We start from the raw sequence: 22,757 nt of genomic DNA on the forward strand, positions 1-22,757 counted from the left end.
GTTTTACCAGCTGCAACTACCAACTTCTTATTCATTTTTGTTAATTCAAAGATAGTTGCAGTAAATGAAGCAACCTGATCAGATAACATCTGAACAAGTTCTTTCAGCTCATTGGAGGATCTGCACTTTTGGGTATCTGCATTTACAGGGGCTTTACTTGATGTCATGGCAGTAAAAGAGACATTCGGTTTAACCAGATTATGAGAGCTAAGCATCTTTTTGTATTCTCTTTGGGTGGTTGGGAAAGAAAGCTTTTGCTCAGTAAAGATTTTTAGAATTGCCTTCTTTTCTTTAAAAATTGGGCAATCTCGAGATGAAGCTGAAAGTATTCCCCCACAGTTAGTACATCTTTCTTCCTCCTGATAGTTAGTATTGTTTTGACCTTCTTTGGGTAATTTTGTAGTTTTTGGACAAGGTGCTGTAGTATGACCACACCCTTGGCACTGGAAACATCGTTGTTGGTTGGGGATGAAAGGTTGTACTCAAACGAACAGGTAACCCACTTTAATCTTCTTTGGTTGTACTGGAAGATTAAATGTTAATATAAGTGTAGGTGAAGGTTCTTCCACTCTGCTCTGCCATTTCATTATTTGTTCCATCTAACAACTTCCTAGGTACGAAAGCTCATCAGCTACTTCTGTTATATCCATCTCAAGAAGGTCACAGCAAAAAATTACTCCTTGGCTGGGTTTAGGGTCTTGTGGCATACTGCACTTATGTTTATGCCATCGTTATTGTTGAGAGACAACACAGACCGATTCTGCTCATCAATAAAAGTTTCTATCAGAATTGTTCTGTCACGTAATTTTCTGATGTTCTTATCTTCCTGATTATTCTGAAGAATAACAAAATGACTATTTTTGTATTTTAGATCTAATGCATTAGAATTTAATCTACTTTCTTCTGCAGGACTATTATGAAAAAACTATTAAAATGTATAATAGAATAGCTGAGTATTGTAAAGGACATTACAATACATTTAATGTCTTGGCCAAACAAATGGATAAGTTCACATAAAATGTGAAGTTCATTTGTAGGAGGAATCTGGAATTTACAGGACAAATTAAAATTCTATAACCTGATTATAATATCAAATAATATAATAAAAAAGTTTATGTTTATTAAATTTTACAGTAAATTAAACTGGTATATTGGCAGTACTATGATATTTTATCTTGTAAAAATGTTTGGTGTTCATTAATTCACTTAAAATATTATTTGCTAATTTATATAACTTTGGTTTAGCCAAGCTAAAGGTTTCATTCAAATTTCTCTAAATTCATTTCTACAGTTTTTTTAAATGTTTTTATATAACAATAATTGAACATTATTAAATCTGTAAATGAAATAAGAAAAAGTTAGTGTCGATAGTTCTAAATCCAGAATAGGTTGAAAAACTAATCACAACAAAAGTGTAATGTTTTGATGATACTGTGCTTTAGTAATGATTTAAACAAACTACTTTACCTCTCTCTTATTGCAGTTATGATTCTTGGGCAGGAAGCCAAGGTTCCTGCCCAAATTTAATTTGAAATTTTTAATGCTAAAATTGTGTATTTTGGTTACAAAAGGTCAAGAAACATCAAGATCTACAAAGATTTCCAAAATGTATAACTTGTCCTGATTAGCATACCTTTCCTTACACAGTACACTTCATAGCTAGTTATTCAGTGAAACTACACTACTTATCTGGTTTCTAAAATATCTTAGAATCTTAGTAGGATTTCTTGTAAAACGTAAACTTTCTTGTAAAAAGTAAATTAATTGATTAAAAAAAACTATTTAATTGACTAAGAGATTAAAGTTGGACATAAAAAAAAATAATTATATTTTTAATGGATAAATAGCTTTGTTTAAAAAAACAATCAATTATAATTTCATAAACAAAGAATTATACATTACATGAAATTCTCATATTGAAAAAAAAAAAAAATTACTTTATATCTGTAATGCAAGAGTGTTAAAACTTTATATATACAAGTAATGAGTAAGTAATACTTCACTGATTTGATCTACAGAAATTCATCTATGATTACAAAATAAAATTATGAAAAAAGTGTAAGGAGAAAATGCAAACAAAGGTATATAATATAAATTTCAATAAAAATTTTTCTATGGTCATCAATCCAATTATTACATAAGTATTCAGTATTATTAATACCTTTACAAAATGCATTGTGTACCTGTTAAACGTACATATGCTCTAAGTAAATATTTAATTTTTGAATAAAGGTTAAATAAATATGTAATATTATTACACCAATCAGTGTCTTCAATGACACATGCACAGAATTAAGGTCATGTATATGAACAAGTAACACAATTTGCTGCACTATGAAATTCCTATTATATAATATATTTCATAATTTTATATAATGGATTTTCTTTCATAATGTTATTATTTGTTAAATAAAACAACTCAGTACAGAAAATTTATATTAAATATGCTATGCAGCTCTTTAAGAGAGAATTTAAAGTAATTTTTTTAATACTATTATTACACGTATTTATAAAATAAATTAATGTATTTTATTTATTTATTTTCTGATTGATGAAATTATACTGAAACTTGTATGTGGAAGATGAAAATGGAATTTTGTAGTGTATGAAAAATGCCATGCCTGATCGGGATTCGAAGTCGGGACCTTTAATGAAAGGCCGAGATGCTACTACTCTAATGATCTATATGACAGAGTGGTACTGTCTTATATAAATTGCATGGGTATAAATATATATTTATTAATTCTCTTTAAGATAACTCATACAATTTCTGCCTAGATGAAAGGTAACATTTTTTTCTCTCTTCTTCAAAATTAGTATTTTTTGTTTTTTTTTAATAATTCTCTGGTAAAAAAAAGAAAAAAAGAATAAAGTTCCATATAGGCTGATTTAACATATGAGAGAGAGAGAGAGAGAGAGAGAGAGAGAGAGAGAGAGAGATCATTTTGACATTAAATTAGTAAAAATTAAAATGCTATTAATATTTAATATACAAACTTGAGAAAATAATGAGTACCATGCGGTTGTATAATAGGTTGCAAATATATTACATCATACAACTGGAGCTAAAATTACATCGTAGCAACTAGCAGATGGAACAATCTCATGTACAGTATATGACATGGAAATTAATCAGTTGATTGCAGCAAGTGTAAATCAAACTATAAGAGTGATGATATTTTATAGAAGAAAAAATCAGATATGGAATCAGGTATGACTAAAACGGTGAGCCAGCTAAGCTAAGACTTGAGACATCACAATTCAAAATAGCTATATCAACTCTACTCTGCTGCATTGAATCACAGATCTTCAGAATCAACATTCCACATTAGAATCTGATTTCAGTCAATCAGAAGTGTAACTGATTATTTAGAATGCCTTTGTCTTTTAATAAACTGAAAAAGTTTTGCTAATTTAAAGAACTTACCAATGAAACATAAATCAGTCGCATAAGGGTTTTTGTTAATTTAATTGGGATATATAAAATCCAAACTTCATTAATAAGGATATAAGGGAAAAATCATGGTATTTTAAAATGCTTTATATTATTGTTTCTCTTGTTAAAAAAATGTGCATATATATATATATATATATATATATATATATATATATATATATATATATATAAAATCTAAAAAGATGGTTATCCAAGATTTTCAATTACTTTAGGCAATCAATATCATAAATTAATCAGTTGAAACTATTTTTATAATACACTTACGTAGACCTTGTGACATGATTAGAGCACTATTTTGAAGTTTTTATAAAACCAAAAGAACACATTTCTATTTTATGTAAACTATCTCAAAAATAAAAATTTGACATTAACCATACGTATGGTTAATGTCATGGATACAGTAAACATCCAGAATTATTGTGAATGCAATGCCATAACGTTTACTGTCCGTAAGATCAGTCCTACATTTGGAATAAGTACTGCGTGGCTGTGACTAAATTCATAAACAAAATTTGACCAGAGTATCTGTATCTGGCTAGTTGAGAGCCTTCACTGATGTAAAGGTTAGTTCTTATCATTCACTATACCAGGTGATCAAAGATTTGACTCATGAAGATAGTGGTGGTAATAAGCACAGAAAGGAAAGTTGCATTTTCAAATCCAGGATGAATTTCCTTTGTCTGTGTTTCATGTTTCAATATGATTGATGATGTGACTTCTACCCTGTGCAGTCCCTACAGCCCCAACCTGGGCTTCCATGCCACATAGAATCACTATTTAGAATAAACTCAGTTAGTCGTATAACAGCACAAAATTATTAAAAATTATAAATGACTCTCTCTAAAATTTACAAAACTTGTGCTTTCAAAGGTCTTTTGGTAAAAAGACCTTTGCACTTACGTGCAGTTTCTGGTAAACATCTGTTCACCTATTAAGGTTATGCTGGGAAACCTCATAAATTTGTATTAGTTGTGTTTATTCATTTAATAAGTTATTTTTTTCAATTTATTTAATTTGCAAGTTTTGTATTAAATAAAAAGTGTTTAAGTATCCCATTCACTGTTCACTGTAATGATGGTGAATGTAATGATTAAACTTGTCATCTGCAGATGATCTTAAGGTGTGAGGATCTTTAGGTAAAGCTGAAGGAGAATTAGTAGGGAGAAAAGGTTGATATTAAATTCACATAAAACCAAAGTGATCACCACCTTTGAAAAAAATCCTATAATAATGAAGGAATTGATTGAAAAAAGTAGGTTTGGTATAGATCTGTCTTAATTACCTGGGAAAGGTTACACTCCTCTATCAGGGAAAATTAAAGAGGCAAGTAACAGATTAAGTCTGGTTTGGAGGGACTTTGCAAACTTAGAACATTTTTAAGAGAGTTTTTGAAATAGATTGAAACTGAAGGTGGTTTTGAGTTGGTACACAACTTGACATGGGTGCAGAATGTGAAGGTTTATAATTTAGATAAAAGATACTCCAATGTGGGAAGATCAGAAGAACAGGCAGTGAGACAAAAAAGAGATAGAGCGAGCAACAAGAACCCACTCAGGAAGCTTAGTTCAAGAACCTGGTACACAAAAAATGGAAGCACAAATTTTCAAATGGAGGTGGGCCAGCTATATTGCCAGAATTGAAGAATAAGAGTTGGGCTAAAATTTGTATGGAATGGGTTCCCAGGGATAAGTAGAGACAACAGGAAGAACAGTTCTTAGATTGAGAGATGAAACAGTTGAAGGAGTGGGTGATGAATGGTGAATACAGGTGAGAAACAAGTGTGATAGTTCTCTATTGTTAAGAATTTTATACATATGAAAATATGATGCTATTGAAATATTTTATGCATTTATTCTTTTGTAGAATAGCAATAATGCTTTATTATTATTATTCAAATGCTACATCTAAAATTTTCATGTTCTGGTTGATGGCTTTATATGTGTCCTGAATCTATTTAGGTGATGTGTAAATATTGATTATGTTGGTGTAGTGCCTGCAAATTATCCTTGCATTTGTGGGCATACATTCATTCATTCGTCCAAAGCAAAGTAATATTTAATGCAGGAGTTTAACTGATTTATTTCTGAGTTGCTGTGCATGTAGGGTGTATTTTTTTGGTCTGCTGTATTTTTTTGTATGTAGATAAAAGCAAGCTCTCAAAACACTTAAAGAATATGAAATCTACAAATGTAATAAGTTTCATAAAAACAACAAAATAAATTAAGAGATACAAGGATGAAACATGTTATTTAACCACACAGTATATTGATTTCTTAACATTTAGATGGATGCCATAAAATACAACATTATAAATCCCCTGAAGGAGGTGCTGATAATTGACTTCAAATTGGTTTTGTTAGAACATGTTTCATTAATCTGAAAATTAATTGTTTATAAACTTTAGTATTATTACATTTATCAAACATAAATTATGACTCAAAAATTGTTAAACAAAATTATACTTATTTTTATTTAAATCAACATGTAAAAGGTATTAAAACATAAATTTAAAAAAAATGTCCAACCTTTTAAGTTATATGAAAAATTTTACTTTCTCATTAAACAGAGAAAAACCAATAATCATCTAATATAAAAATTTACTGGCAACCTTAGCATTAAGGAACATAAAAGACATAGGAATTATCATAATTTATTTCATTTATTAATAATTATAAAATTAATATTGTAACATGGCTGTATTATTATATCAATAGTAATGAAATTATGAAAACAATTAACAATTTTATTGCATTAACAAACAAAATTCTTTGAAAAATTAAATAAAAACACAAATCATTAGGAATATCATTATTATTAAATTAAAAATATTTTACTCATAAATGTTGTATTTAATTGGATTTAGTTTTTTGACGGTAATTGAAGTTAAATAAAAATATTTTTTTTAACAACAATGTATTTTTTAATGATAAATCAAGAAACATTTTGAACTAACGTAATAAAGTAATTATAAGTTTGTATTTATGCTTTTTATTTCAAGACCAATACTCTCAATTACATTTAATTATATATAAAAAGAAAATAAATAAACAATCTATGATAAAAGTTATGATAAATAACAGGATTGGAAATTATTAATTTTTTAATAAATAAATTAATGACTATTAAGATCCAACAATAATATCAGCATAGAACGCAATATCAGCATATATAAAGTGCAAAAAACTGCTTATAAAATTGAAAAAAGAACTAATAAAAACAAGATATTTAACAAGTTAATTCATTAAAAATTTACTATTTTTTATTTATTTTAAACTTTCCATCTTTGAGTGTAACTGTTTCAGAACAGGTCACATATTAAGGATGGTAATGTGAGAAGATAAATCAACAGATTAATATGATTTCTTGGTTAGGTCTTAAAATAATATCTGAGGATAATCGGATGACACTTCTAGAAAGATATTTTTTAAAAGTACATGAAATAAGTTATAATTCAAGACATTTTATTTTAACTGCAAAATAAAAAAATAAATTTAAACCTTATTATACAAAATAAATGAATTCTTTAAAAAACTATAACCATTTGCTATAGTGTAAACAAAAATGAAATGTCTTTTTAATTCTGTAAAAATCATCAACATATTCCTTGCATGACTAATAATTAATAACTAACCCATCTGGTAAAGATAAATGAGATTGAGTTAATAATAATCTTTATGGCAGACTAAAATTTAGGCTTTTTGCTTAGGGAGTGTGGTAGTTTTAAGTTCACCAATGCCAGAGGTCTTTGTTTAAGCGCATCACATTTTATTCGTTGTTGATAAGGGAAGTACTTTTAAACAATGGGATTTAAGTTGAAGCAGAATCTTAAAAATAGATGGAAAATAAAATAAAAAAAACAGACTACTTTTAAGTTTTTTTGGCCCCTGATAAATTCAGGGTCAAAGGTTCCCCAGATACTGGAATATTGTACCAACAACATTCATGAACTCATAATGAATGAAATTTATTCAAACAAAACTTTAAATGATCAGAAAACCTGTTAAGTTTGTAATTAAATAATTTATTTCATCTATGTTGAATTTGTTCATTTAATATGTTGTTTTATTTTTTTTTCAATGACTGGATGTATACTTAATACATACATATGCAGGTATGACTGCGTAAGATATACCTGCAGGTATATCTTACGCATACAAACACATACAACAAGACTACAAACAACAAAATCAACTTTTGCAAATAACCCCTTGCAAACACACAAGCACAAAGATAGTAACTACACTATAAAACTTAAAAAATTAAGATCTCAACAAAGTAGAGAATAGAGCAAATATACCATATTTGATGACATAAAAGGAAAACAACATAGATGCCATTAGCAACAACGACTTTCATCATAAAGTCATGGGCCAAATAAACAGAATAATAAATCTCCATAGAGTGGAAGTTAACTTAAAGTAGTGAGCTTTAAAGTGGAAGTTTCTCATAAAGTGGAGTTTTATTTGCTATTAAGTGGAAAAAGTGCAAACCTTCTATTTTTTTTATCATTATTTATAAGATTTACTTATCAGGAGGGAGAAAAAAGAAATTAAATAAGTTTTTTGTATTAAACATACAGGAGTTTAAATTTACTAAAAATAGAAAGTGAGATAAAAAGTTCTGCTCTGCACAGTAAAATCAGAGCAGTGCTTCATCGTAATCTGACACCACAACATATCCTAGGAAATACAATTCATCCACAAGCAATTACACATTCAGTACATATTTAACAACTTATTTAACAAAAATTAAAGAAGTTCTCAATTTGACCCATGTATTTTTATATGCACAGATTTTGATGAATTTTTTTTATTTTGTAGAATAAGTTCCTCTTGTAGTCTGTAGTAAATTTTTATGAGAAAATGTTAGTGGAATGGCTTTTAAATGAAAAGAATTACATGATCAAACAGACCATCTGTTAGTTGGTATGATTGATATTGGATAATGAAATAATAGCCTAAAGTCATTCTAATATTTAAAGAATTTTCTTGCACAGTTTCAAGAAAATTAGTTGGAGTTGTTTTTATATTTAAAGAGGCATTAGTTGCTATGTAGTCATAAACCAAAAAAAGTCCCAGCAGTATGCTGCGACTACACCACATGCAGTATTTTTAACTTTAGTGATTTTGGAAACTGATTGATTTATTGAATATGAATTTAGCCATTGATATTTACCTAACTTTACACCCTACAAGAAACTGTAGGAATACATGAAGTAAAAACATAATATATGTATACAAAAATTAGGGAGCAGTATTTAATGTTTTCTCTATATATTTTTCTTATTTCTAATAAGAGAGAGTTCTGACCTTTTACTTTTCTTATAAATGTTTTTTATATATTTGTGTAGAGGTTTTTGAATGCCTATCCTTATTAAAAGAAATAATAATAAAATAAGATAAAAAAACTTTTGAGATACATTAAAAACTTATTTTAAAAAATGCAGTAAAACTAAATGATACTTCTTTAAATTTATCTTTGTATAAATAAAAAAGGTTATAATATCCATAAATAATTTTTGTATTACATTACTACCACAGCTTTAATCTTAACTCATGTTTATATACACTTGTAAATGTTTACATTCTACTAAGTAACATGTTAGCTGGATGAAGGTTAGTGAAATGTAAATCAGCTGTTCTTTTACAATGCAAGACCAAGGATACTGCTACAGTTATTTTTAATTAAATGCGACTGATATTTTACCAGTTGGAGAAAACTGAACATCAGTAATTCATCTCATACATAAGAAAATAGGATTTTGATTAATGATTTTTAATTTCATAATTGATCATAAACTGTGATCCTTGTACTTGCTTTTTATAATAACGCTCAGTAAAACTATAAAATGTAATAATTATTCTAAGACTTACTTATCAGAATACATTTTACATGTTGGATGTTCTGCCGATAATTCAACTGCTCTTTGTTTTAAAGGATCATGTAGAATAACTGACGCTATGACAGGATATCTCACTTCATTTATCAGCAATAATAAAGATGAAAAAAATAAGATAACCTGAAAAATTATAAATTATTCAACCATATTAAACAGAGTTATATTAAATTATATTCTAAATTTAAAGGAAAACATTTTTTTTCTTTTACATTTAGTTTTCTTTTGTTTTACTGAACAAAGGTAGGAGGGGTTTGGAAGGACTTTTTGTTTTTCTGCTAAAGTAGAAAACTTAAGATTAAATTATGTATTTTTGAAAAAAAAAATATTATTAATTTATATTCCATACGGTTTTGTAATCTAGTATCATTAATGTTCCTATTATTTTTGACATCAATATTTAACTGATTCATTTCTGCATTTCTTTTTTTCTCTTCTCCATTTCTTTCTTTTTTTATAGTAACTTTTTAATATCAATATATTAATGTTATTCTGACTACACATTCTCATTTATTTGATTTTTATACGTTGATATTTGACTTAGCATTCCCTTCTATAAACAGATTAAATAAACGTGGATGATGTCTTGAGCCTTCTTCAATCTAGCTCTCTTAATAGTCATAAAAATTTTTCATTCAAGATTCATCATAAAATCATGCTGAACTTAATCAGCCTAAATCATAACTGAAAATATCTAAAGTGTTTTATTATATAATTTATTTTACCATAGAATTCCATCATCTTTGTGAAAACCTTTATAAAAATTTATTTCTAAATCTGTTTTATATTAGTAATCTTTTATACATAAAAGCTATTCTTATTTTACTTTCCTGGGATCATAACACCAGAGCTATGTGGCAAGAAGGAAAGAATGGGAATCAGTCAAAAAAATGGAGTGTGGGTTTTTTGCACTTCTCAATGTTTCATAACCCAGGAACTCCAAAAAAAAAAAAAAAAAAGGAGGCTAATGTTCATATGTATGTACTTGTGCTGTTGTGTTTAAAGCTAAATTTTGATTAAATACACCAATTTTGATGAAATCTGGCATGGAAACTCGTGTATATGAGGGTAATTGTTGGTAAAGGTTTGTGGTCAATATCTTGAGTCGGGTGGATAGTGTTTTTGGGGTCAATCTTGTCAAAATTTTGCAAACATAACCCCACTTTATAAGTTCAGTACATGTGCTCATGATTATCTTACCATTTAAAAAAAAAAAATTGCACACAAGTTCTCCCCTTTACCCATAAAACGAAAAAGCTATCTTTTTTAACCAAATATTTTGAATTATCAAAATATTGATTAAAAAAAGTAAGTCATTTTTTTAATTTTAAAACTTTTTTCATGCATCATTCATTATTTTTCCATTATATTAAAATAAATAACCAATAACTTTGTTGTCAGCTTTATTATTACTTCATCCACACCCTGTAATTTTATAATCTAAATTACTTCATCCACACCTTGTAATTTTATAATCTAAACAACAAATTTCTGCCACTTTGATATATTTTTCTTTCTCGTCTTAATTTTATTAAAATACTAACCTTCTAAAATATCAGCAAAACTTAATTTTAGTATTTAAGGTGAGGGAAAATTAAGGAACTAGGTGATACTCTCTACACCCATTAATAATGTAATACAATTCATTATGCTGTGTACACGCAAACAAATTTTTACTTTCCCAGCTATAGCAATATATATAATATGGCTATAACAATATAGATTAATAAAAAAATAGTCTTTTTTAAATTTTATGCCTTAAGAAGACATTTAAAAAAAACTAAAAAAAAGATTTAAATAAATTATTAATAATCTCTGAAAAAAGTTTGTATTTCAATGCTCCAGTCCAAAAAATCTATCTTTGTCAGACGGACGTTTGTGGATATGTACTTATGTATGTTGGCCTGTATTTGGTCTTATAATTATAGAACATCGATCTCAAACTTTTTCGCCCACCGCCCACATTGATAATCAAAACTTTTCTAGCGCCCCCAAAATTTTTAAACTTACCGTCTGTGAAAAATAATAATTGCAGTTGCTTTTTTAAGATGCGTTTTAAACAGGATGACGTAACCTGTAATTTGGTACAAAAACAGGTAATATCCGATAATTGGTTTGTTTATAATTCATGTTCAAAAATAAAAAAAAAATATCTTTTTTTACTTCAATTTTATTTTTGGTTGTATATGTACTTTCTGTTGCTTTTTCTTCATTTCTTTGTTGATAATTGAAAAATAATGCTTTGTATATGTTTTGACATACTACAAGTAGTTTTCAAGATGACACATTTGGTGACTGCTACACAGAACAAAAAAAGGTTCGAACTTGCGTTAGTAAAGTGACTGTATAAGAAAGAATATAAATCAGCTTTATTTCATACTACTGTTACATTATACATTGGTACAAAAAATTAAAGGGACACCTATATATAGAGTGATCCATTTAAATTGAGGCATATCTAGATCTCAAAAACTGCAAATTTTAGGAAAAAATGTTTCCTGTTAGATTTTTTCCATTTCAAGGGGGAAATAAGTTCCACAGCCTACGTTATCCTTGATAAGGTCAAATAAAGGTCATTTTAAGGTCAACTTAAGTTTTTTAAACAGGAACCTATATTTTTTATTGCAGAATCGAATTCTTTGCAAAAAAAATTAAAATTTAATTTCAGACTTTTTTCTAAAATTGATAATTTTTTAGTTATTTATCTTCAAACATGCTGTAGGCCTATTAATTGGTGTTTTCAGTTTCATTACGTCTGTCCCAGCTGACGAGTTACATCCATCCAGCTGATGTTAAAATTTAAATTAAAAAAAATTAGATTTTAAGTAAAAAATAATACAAGCTAACAATAATGAAGAAGAAGAAGAAGAAGAAGAAGAGAAGAAGTTAAGCACGAAACACCAGCGAACGTTTTAAAATAGCTTAAAAGTGAAGTTCAAGTTGCAAATGACATTTGTCTAAGTGAACGTATTATCAGTGTCTTCAATTATTTTTTTTATTACTTTGTTATTCGCCAAATATTAATAAATATTAAGTTACTTAGTTTTTATTTATTTGAAATTATAGAACGATTAACAATTAGAGAAAAAACTGAGGTAATTTTACTTTACGGGGAATGTCACCGAAATGTTGATCAGACAGTAGGCTTGTATGCTCTACGATTCCGGGGTAGAGATATTCCAATATTCCAAGTCGTTCTTCTGTGTACTGAACGATAAAACAGTTTGGTGATGCTAGAAGTGCGGGGGCCAAAAAAGAAACAGTCAAAATACTGCGAGAGCAAAAAACAATGAAGTTAGCGGTGGCTGCAGCGGTCATTGTATAATCTGTTCATTCTTAGAAGAGATATGAAATAAACAAACTGCGAGTGGTAGTGCGTGAATACACAGCACACTAATGTACACGCCGAGCTGTTGTAACTATCGGATGTTTAAAAACAAAACATCGTTGTTTATCACTAACTTCAAAATAACAGTATAAATTATCTTATTCCATACTTTTTCTTTTTTTCCTGTTTAGCCGCCGGTAACTACCGTTTAGATAATACTTCAGAGGATGAATGAGGATAATGTGTATGAGTGTGAATGAAGTGTAGTCTTGTACATTCTCAGTTCGACCATACCTGAGTTGTGTGGTTAATTGAAACCCAACCACCAAAGAACAACGGTATCCACGATTTAGTATTCAAGTCTGTGTAAAAGTAGCTGGCTTTACTAGGACTTGAACGCTGGAACTCTCGACTTCCAAATCAGCTGATTTGGGAAGACGCGTTCACCACTAGACCAACCCGGTGGGGTGGGTATCTTATTCCATACTGGATATTTTTAATTTTCTTTTAATTGTAGTTCTGTGTTGCAGTAATTTTTTTGGTAGCGTGACTGTGTGTGTGTGTGTGTGTGTGTGTGTGTGTGTGTGTGTGTGTGTGTGTGTGTGCGTGCACGCGAGTGTGTGTATTCGGTTATTGTATAATTATTTATATAGATTTGATAGTGTGATTAGCCTGTATATGTGTGTATTCGAATAGTTTATCGAAATAGCTGATAATTCAGGAACATGTTTTAATAAGCACAGAAAAGTGAAACATTTGCGACGTGGTGAAAAAAAAATAGTTTTAAACATATTCAATCAACTGCTGGAGAAAAATCCTACGTTGGTTAAAAAGGAAGTAGTGAAACCTACTTCTGAATTTACTGGTATGTCGGTTACTAGTATTAATAGATTATGGACTGAAAAAAAGGTAAATAAGGGAAAGGTAGAAATTCCTGTTAAAAATAAAAAAACGTGGAAAACCTGTGCTAGGAAAATGGGATGGATTTGAAAAAATGTAATAAGATTGACTGTATATAATTTCTTTTTTCAAAATGAAAAACCATCTTTAAAAAAATTGCTGGCTGTAATAAACTGTGACAAGAGTTTACCAAAAATTGGACGCAGTAGTTTATACAAATTACTGTTGTCCATGGATTTTAAATTTAATAAAAGAAATAAAGTGTAATTGTTGATCGAGAGATCATAATTTGGCGGCATAATTATTTAAAAAAAATAGCAAATTATAGAAAAACGGGTAGAAATATATTCTACTTGGATGAGACGTGGGTAAATGAAAGCCACATCATTTCAAGAATTTGTTGTGATACGACAATTACATCGGTAAATACATCATTTCTGTCAGGATTAAGCAGGGGCCTGCAACCTCCAAAAAATAAAGGAAAGCGATTAATTGTGGTACATACTGGCAATGAAAATTGATTTTTAGAGGGGGGATTACTCGTTTTTGAATCCAAAAAATCTGGAGACTACCACGATGACATGAACGGAGATATTTTTAGGAAGTGGTTTGAAAATGTATTGTCGTTATTGCCCGAAAATAGTATTTTTGTAATGGACAATGCTGCGTACCGTAGTGTAAAACTGGAAAATATTCCAAATAGTTTATGGAGGAAACAAGAATGCTTTATGGCTGCGATAAAAAATATCCACTTCGGAGAAAACAGTTTAAAAACAGAACTCCTTGAACATGTAAAACACAATCGTGAAAAATTTAATAAATTTTTAATCGATGATATGGTTGAAACGAAAGGTCATACGGTATTAAGGCTTTCCCTTATCATAACCTTCCCACTCTTATCGTAATTTTAATCCGACTGAATTAGTGTAGAGCCAAGTAAAAGGCTATGTTGCCCGAAATAATAATACACATAAATGAAAGACGTTAAAATCCTGCTTGAAAAAGGCGTGAACGAGGTATCAACTGCTAAGTGGAAACAGTGCGTGAAGCATGTTACAGAAGAAGAAAAGAAGATGTGGGACTGATAATTTTCTCGATGTTGTGGTTGACGAACTAATAATTAATGTTAGAGATGATTCGTCGTCAACGCCAACTTCTGGGAGCGATGAAGAATCGGTTATAATAGAGGGAATCCAGTGTTTATCGGACATTGATAGAGAATAAGGTAAGCAATTCTCGCAACATTTCGAAGTGGTGAGGTTTTGTTCAAATTATACATTTTACCTGTTACACTATTTTTAATAATATGGTAGTTACTGTCTGGGATATTATTGTTTTCGTAGGGTTTTTTATATTAAAAATTTTGTGACGAAGTAAAAAGTAATAAGTTTAGTATAAAATTACGTATAAAATAAATATAAATTAAATTAATAATTATAATTAAATAAATAAATAAAGTGTAAAGTGAGTAAAATTTTGTGAGGAATTACAACAAAATAGTTTAGTATGTAATATTTTTTAGGCATACTGTTCCACAGCGCTCTGTCGTCTGCAGTGTTTATGCGTTTATATCTCCTTCTTAGAATGAACAGACAGTAGATCCTCACTTCTTCTTCTTTCACTTAATAAAGAGTAGTATTTTGTCGATGGGCGCTGGAAAAAGTACAGGTAGATCAAAATTTGTTTCTTAATGTTCCATTTGCAGACGAATCAGGTTTAATTATCATAGATCAGTAAACAGACAATATGCATTATTGGAGAGTGCAAAATCCACGGTGGCTAAGGAAAGTAGAATATCAACGTCCATAGACTGTCAATGTTTCGTGCAGTATCACAGGATGTACATTAATCGGACCGCATTTTTTCGATGGAAATTTGGACAGCGAGAAATACGCAGATCTTCTAGAATCGGTTGCCTTTAGTGCTTGATGAACTACCCTTGGACAAGAGAAGAACAATGTGGTTTCATCATGATGGCTATCCTGCACATTATTCAATTATTACCAGAGTAATTTTAGACAGTGAATATAATGATTATTGGACTGGTCGAGTTGAAATGGTCCAGTTCATAGGCCTGCTGGTTCCCCCGTCATTACTCCAGTAGCATTTTTTTATGTGGTTACCTTACAGAAAAGGTTTACCTAGAAGTACCAACTACTCCTGAAAACATGAAAGAGCGTATAAAAAATGTCTATAGAGATATCTGGTGAAAAATTCTATTAAATGTTCACAGGTCGTTTTTAAAACGTATTGAAAAATGCATAGAAGTAGGACACCACTTCGAACATTTGTTGCTGTAATTTTAAATAAAGACCATAAAAAAATTTAAAGTATCAGTAATTCATTAAACCAAATATTTTCATAGAGTCCGACATAACTGCCAAAGCGTGCAACACATGTAGGCTGTATACCATACAGGTATGTACTATTTGATTTTAAAAAAATGCATTAAAACGTAAATGGATTTTATTTAGGTTAATCCTTTAATTGATTGTATTTTATTTAAAATTTAATTTTATTTAATTTAAAATTTAACATCAGATAGATATAACTCGACAGCTGGGCCAGACCTAATGAAACTAAGAGCACCAGTTTATAGGCCTACAGCATTTTTGAAGATAATAACTCCAGATAATAACATTCCAGTATTTCTATATTTCAGTGTTGTCAGGCCAGCTGCTGCTATTGGCGCAGAGCGGACCACGTGTGCACAGGGCGGCTGCGCGCAGCCGACTCTTTTCAGCTCCCTGTGATCTTAGTCTTTTTTTTCCCATAGTACGTTGTAATGTACGTTTAAATAATTCAATAAGTAAAGAATCCTTTTTTTACTGCTTAATATTAACTAATAATCACTATTTTTTATTAATAAGTTTGAATAATAATTATATAAATATTTATTTAAATATTATTAAGAATTGTTAATGTTTGATTTAAATTTAATAATAAATTATAAATAAATAATAATTACCCAATAAATTCTAATTCATACAGTATAAATAAAACAATAAATAAAAATACAAACATAAAATTTAAATAAAAATAATCTTCGCTTAGAAATTAAATTAATCTGTAAATTAATTGACGATGGACTGCTTCTAGCCTGTAAAATCCTGTAAAAATAGCCTGTAATATCCCCTTCCACCTTGAAAGGTGGAAGGGGATATACTAGCACTATCTAGTGCTAGTCATTTGACTAGCACTAGATAGGGAATCTTGGAGAGCTGCATCAAACCAGTCAAATGACTGGAGACAAAAAAAAAAACCTTAAAAGGATCATCAATTTTCTAAGAAAAATATTTTTACGGTGCCTTCTTATCTCACAACGAGAAGACACTCAATGCTGATACGTTATCTATTTGAGATTTCTTTCTAAGGACATCTTCAGACGTAGACAAAAGTCAATCGATTTACTGAAAGCTATTGTCCATTGCGACTCAGGATCACTGAAATACCACTTGAGAAGACAAGATGAGTCTTAAATGTATTAAAACATGAAGTTCTGAACGGTATAACTTATAGAAAAAGGAAAATTCAGGTTTATAAATACAATCTTTAATATTATTTACGGGGTTTTTTATTTACCTTTCCAAACCTGAAGATAATTCTTCTGGACTTATATTCTTATTATATATAAGTACATATTTATATACAATCTACAATAACAGTATAACAACTAAATGCAAAGAAACAGAGAAAACCAAAAATCTGTACTTTATTATTCTCATCATCACATCAACTAAGGAAGTAGTAGCAAGTAAAGTGTGCCGTACATAATATATATAACGGAGGATATATCGCTATCAAGATGTAAGACGTTCTGAACAATCTGTAAGAAAATTATCAAAATAATTTATTTAATAATTTTCTTTTTTTTAACATTCACTAACGTATCATAATTTTCTATACTTCCTCCTTTGTAGAACGAACAACAAAAGAAATAAATAGAATAATTTAACTAAAAAGAGGATGACCATCAAAAGTATGCATTATTACTATTTTTATAATAGTTAAATAAGAGATCACTGGTGACATTACAATTTATTGTTAATTTCTATTTCAAACGGCATTTTACGAATAACAATTAGTATAATAAGCAATGAATAGTAATGCTGATACTATGTAAACTTGTGAACTAAGGTGTTTGTGTGTGTGTTATGTTTATTTGAACTGAGTAGAATGGATATAATATAAAAGAAGAGCTGTCTGTTGAATTGCCAAAGGTCGACAAATTAGAATTATTCAAGGTAAGACTACTTGTTTTCTTTTTAAAAAAAAGATAATATTTAAATAGTAGTTAACAACTGGACTTTAATAATTTTATGAATATAGCCGATAGCCTAACTGTGAATTAACAAAGTCAATTATTATTTTATGCATCGTACCAAAATAACTCGATACGTAAATAAATATATAAACAACAACTGGGTTATATAACGTAACTTGTTTCCTTAAAATAACAAAAACAACTCTTTTCTTTGTTAAAACTGTGAGAACATTTTAATTGTTTAGTAAACTCTAATATTAAGATTTTTTCCAAAAATGTACGTTTTTATTGTACATAAATAAAGTACTTAAACAATCTACGTCTCTAGTAACTTAGATAGCTTACCCGCCTAAACTTATTGACAATAATCATAAAATACAGAAAAAAGTGAAAATACGTTTGGTGAAAAGTAAATAAATATTTTATTAAAATCGGTACATACGAGTATATAAAATACGTAAATGTGAAAGCCTTCACTAAACACACTCATCACTGATTCTCCAACTTTCTGAACACCTATACAGCTGAAATAAGGGATCCTAATTTATAAGAAAACCTTAAAAAGAAAACTAAAGAAGTATATATATTGTTCTGATTATTTACCTTTAAGAAATTAGTGACATACCGAATAACAAAATTGTTTAATGTATTATCTTTTTTGAGAGTTTTTTTTTGGTATAATCCTTGAAGAGAAAATAAATAATTATTTGTTAAATTACTTCGTTTAAGGAACTTTAAGAGGTTTAAAAAGGATTAAACTTGCATTTAGCCACAATTCAGATTTTATCGGAGTTTACTGACCAGGTTTTGTATGCAATTACTTTTAAAAAGTAACACCAATGAGTACTTAGCTAAAGTTTTGGACAACATACATCATGAGGCCCCCAATTGGAAAAATAAACAATTAGCTCAATATTGCAGTTTTTTTGACAGATATTTCTTACAATAAATATATATATATATATACGGCCATAATAATACACAACACTAGGACATAAATATGTGGTTGATCTATAAAATGCCCAAACATTCTGTGACCCTTATGGTTAAACCTAATATCTGAAAAATATAAAACTGGATGCCATCAAAATTTTACATTTTTACATCCTCGGGTGGGAAACAAATAGAAACTTTTAACATTTCGGTTAATTAGATTAGGGTCAAAAAGTTTTAATTTTAATTTCTTTTTAACTTTTTCGATTTAGTAATAGAATTAAACTGTGCGTACAAAATAAAGACGTAGAACAGTATCAAAGAAAACCTGATTTTATTTGGCTAAACTATTTATTCTCTTTATAGCCATTACATTTCGAAAAAGAAACAAAATTAATGTATATTGCTTCTTTGAAAACCATAGAAATTGCTCCTACATTTGAATTATTAAAATTTATATATAATTAAGATAAAAAATTCATACCAAAGCACGAACATTTTGCTAATATATTATAACTTAGATATACCAGCAGGAAGATGAAATAAATTTTCCAAATGAAAAGGAATTGCTGTACTATTTTCCAGCAGAATCAACTGAAATACATGGGAAAATCTTTATCAGAATAGCGTCACAAAATACAATATTACGTAATTATTAAATAAAAAAAGGCAATAAATTCTATACTAATACAAAAATAATAAATATAAGAAATAATATTAGAGCAATTAGAAGAAAGTTATTTGTTATTAACATACACAAAATCTTACAAACTAATAAGAAGCATATATCAATTACGAAAGTAGAAATTAAAAATTAAACAGTGATTTTACTAAATTGAACAAACTAGACGCATCTTTACCCACATACGCAAAAAATACATAAAAGCACTACAGATAACTTAAAAATCAATATAAAAAGAAATAAAACAAATCAATATAAAATATATAAACCTAACAATAAAGAAATCTTTTATGCAAAACGTGAAAATCACACACGCAATAAATTTTAATCATTTGAAATTAATAAACAAAGTTAATTTGAAAAAATAACACTGCAAACGAATACGTAACATAGATAAATTATACGTGTTTTACCACAAATGAACGGATTTCCCAATTATCATAAAGACACACAACATCGGCACATTTACACACTAAGAAAAGAATGAATCATTTGAATTATTAAATAACTTCTGGAAATGTAATTTAAATTATTTAGAAAATAAGCTGTATTAAATTTATTATTTTATAAAGAAGAAAATTAAAATATCTACATTTATTAAAAAACCCCTGTAGTAAACAGAATGAAGGTGTCACGTTTAGAGCTAATCATCTTTCGTATTTTAGTATTGGCATACTGATGTACGAAGGTACGTTATGGTCAATGAAGGAGGGACATCACTTCACTCCTTATTACCTTTAGTTCACCTGGGATGGAATGCTTATTATTCCTGAGAATGACAGACTTTTTTTGAAGTAATTGTGAATAATACAACAGTTATGGTTATGATACTTAACATACATACATTCATTCATTAAAAATTATTATGATGCATTTTTTTAGGCTGCAGACAATTTTTTTAAATAACAGCCCCATTTCAGGCGTACTTTAAGCCTACGAATCAAAAGTACAAAAATAATGATGAAATTAAACTTTGCAATGTAGAAAATGCGGTAAATATATAAAATAATATATGTAAAACAAGTTCGGTAAGTAGAGAAATTAGAAATAATTAAAAACAGAATTGCTTATAAAGCTTTACAATAGAACTGCGTACAGAAAAAAACAAAAAGCCATAGGGAAAAGCAAATAAACCAGCAGTAAGATATTTATAAAATGTGATATTACAGGAGCTTATTGAAATAAGGTACCTCGATAAAGTTCAGAATGTAGTCAAAACTGAATATGAAGAAAACATGTGCTGAATTCTCACGTGAAGATCTAATACGGTGGATTGTACGAGTATATACCTAAAAGTTAATAGTTGTAAAACTGATCAGCAGAAAAAAAATTTAGATAATTTACTTAAAAATGAAGAATGACTTCTTAGCCACGAATATAAAAAGAGTTTATTTGTAATACATTAAAATTGATGAAATTTTAGAATAAATGACAAAATGTTTAAATCAGAACAGATATTACGATTACGCTATTAGAATTACTAAATGTTTTGAAAAATATACAGATTAAATATCTATTTTAAAAGTTACTAACAGTTCAAATAAATTAGCGGCATATGAATTTGTTGAATGTGATGCACTAAATAAAAAACTTAAAAATTGTAAATTTTAGTTGGTTACCTTGAGAAAAACAAAAATAATTTCAGTAATAATATACAGTAAGTATAGTTTATAGTGACATCGGATATAATGACATAACGAATGTAGTGACCAAAAACTTGTTTCTTAGTTAGTTTGGTATGCTGTTAATGCATAAATACAGTACGTACATTGTTCATAATGATATCGATTATAGTGACATATCGGTTATAATGACTTATTTTTCCTACTGCAATGCAACATTTTATAGTTTATAATGACGGACAGAATTGACTCATCAGTAACGTAGTACAATATATCTACATTGTAGCTACAGAAATATTTTGACGGTTCCTTTTTTCTTTCGTATGTACTGTAGTTCTTTTTTTTAACTACTTCGTGTACCAGATTATTGTAAACTGAAGCAATCACATTCAGTTGTTATTAATCTTTTGCTGTGAGCGTATCATATCGTGCAGGTACACTCCCATCACCTAGGGGGAAGACACCCACTTTGTAACGTTACCGGTCGCCACACCACCCCCTCCATTCAAAGCCCTGAGGAGCTTTACCGGAGGTCGTCTTTAGACCCTCTAACTGATTACATATCACAGTCATCAGCCAGGCCTCGGTCGAGATGCCACCGATGTAAATACCTCGGCAGACATTTGCATCAGTAAAATACATATCAAATTTCGCCTTCACGTAGGCCTCAAACGGACATCTTCACATCCGACCTAACATGATTCCCTCAAACTAACTGACCGAAACCGCGAACCCCGCGCCTAGTACAGATTTGACAACACCGTTCGAGACTGTAAGTGCGCAGGAGCCGGGGACAAACCCCTCACCAAAACCCGGTCATGGTGTCTCGCGTGGCATTTCCAAGTCACGATCAGGATCGCAGGTACAGTGATCACAATCGTGCAGGTACGGTATTTTATTTTACGTATCCTATGTAATTCATTTAATAATGATTTAATTATGATTTCGCGATAAACATTCACGGTAGAGAAAAAGGCACATATTATCACGAGTTCAAAGAATGGCGAAAGTAATAAGGACATCGTCCAAGAATTACATTCGACAATATCGGTGATATGGAAGAACCGTGAAGAAATTGGGAAAAATTGTGAAACAAATTCTGGGAAATCAAAAAATTTAAAGCTTAGTCAACATAATGATGTAACAGCAAAATAACCGAATTTTTGCAGAAAAAGTAGTTTTACAATTTTTTGTACCTTGTTTTAATATTATTAAATATTATGTATGTTTGTTTTTTTTTTTTTAATATTTTTGCGGAAATAAATTATTATTATTTTTAATAATTATTATTATTACTGTATTACAATACCCTTGTAGATGGCTTATTAAAGTAGTACCACTAAGCTACCTAAACATCGGTTATTGTGACTATCGGCTATAAAGACCTAAAATCGTCGGTCTCTTGGAGGTCACTACAAACGATATTTATTGTTTTTTATATATAATTACAGTACAACAGTTTTACGAAAACAGAATAAACTAGACGATGACAGCGTTAATAATTGAATATCGAACGTATCAAAGAAGTTTATTAACAAGAAGAATTGAAAAAAAATTTGATACTATTAAATTTGGTTTCAGATAAAAAAAAACATACATACGCGGGAAACTATTTTAGCGACTATTAATCAATTTTAAAAACTAAAGTAAAACTACTCTCATTTGACATCTGTTG

General features: G+C 29.1%; 1 protein-coding gene across 1 annotated transcript in view; it reads right to left on the reverse strand.

The window, feature by feature from the left end:
* The window catches only part of LOC142322937 (phospholipase A2 hemilipin-like), a 45,976-nt gene that overhangs the window by 17,431 nt on the left and 5,788 nt on the right, over positions 1 to 22,757 (reverse strand). Inside the window, exon 2 of the mRNA XM_075362029.1 lies at positions 9,331 to 9,476. Within this exon, the coding sequence (XP_075218144.1) occupies positions 9,331 to 9,476 (146 nt within the window). The remainder of the gene's footprint in view (positions 1 to 9,330; positions 9,477 to 22,757) is intronic.

The sequence above is a fragment of the Lycorma delicatula genome, chromosome 4 (genome assembly GCF_047948215.1).
Source record: "Lycorma delicatula isolate Av1 chromosome 4, ASM4794821v1, whole genome shotgun sequence".
NCBI lineage: Eukaryota > Metazoa > Arthropoda > Insecta > Hemiptera > Fulgoridae > Lycorma > Lycorma delicatula.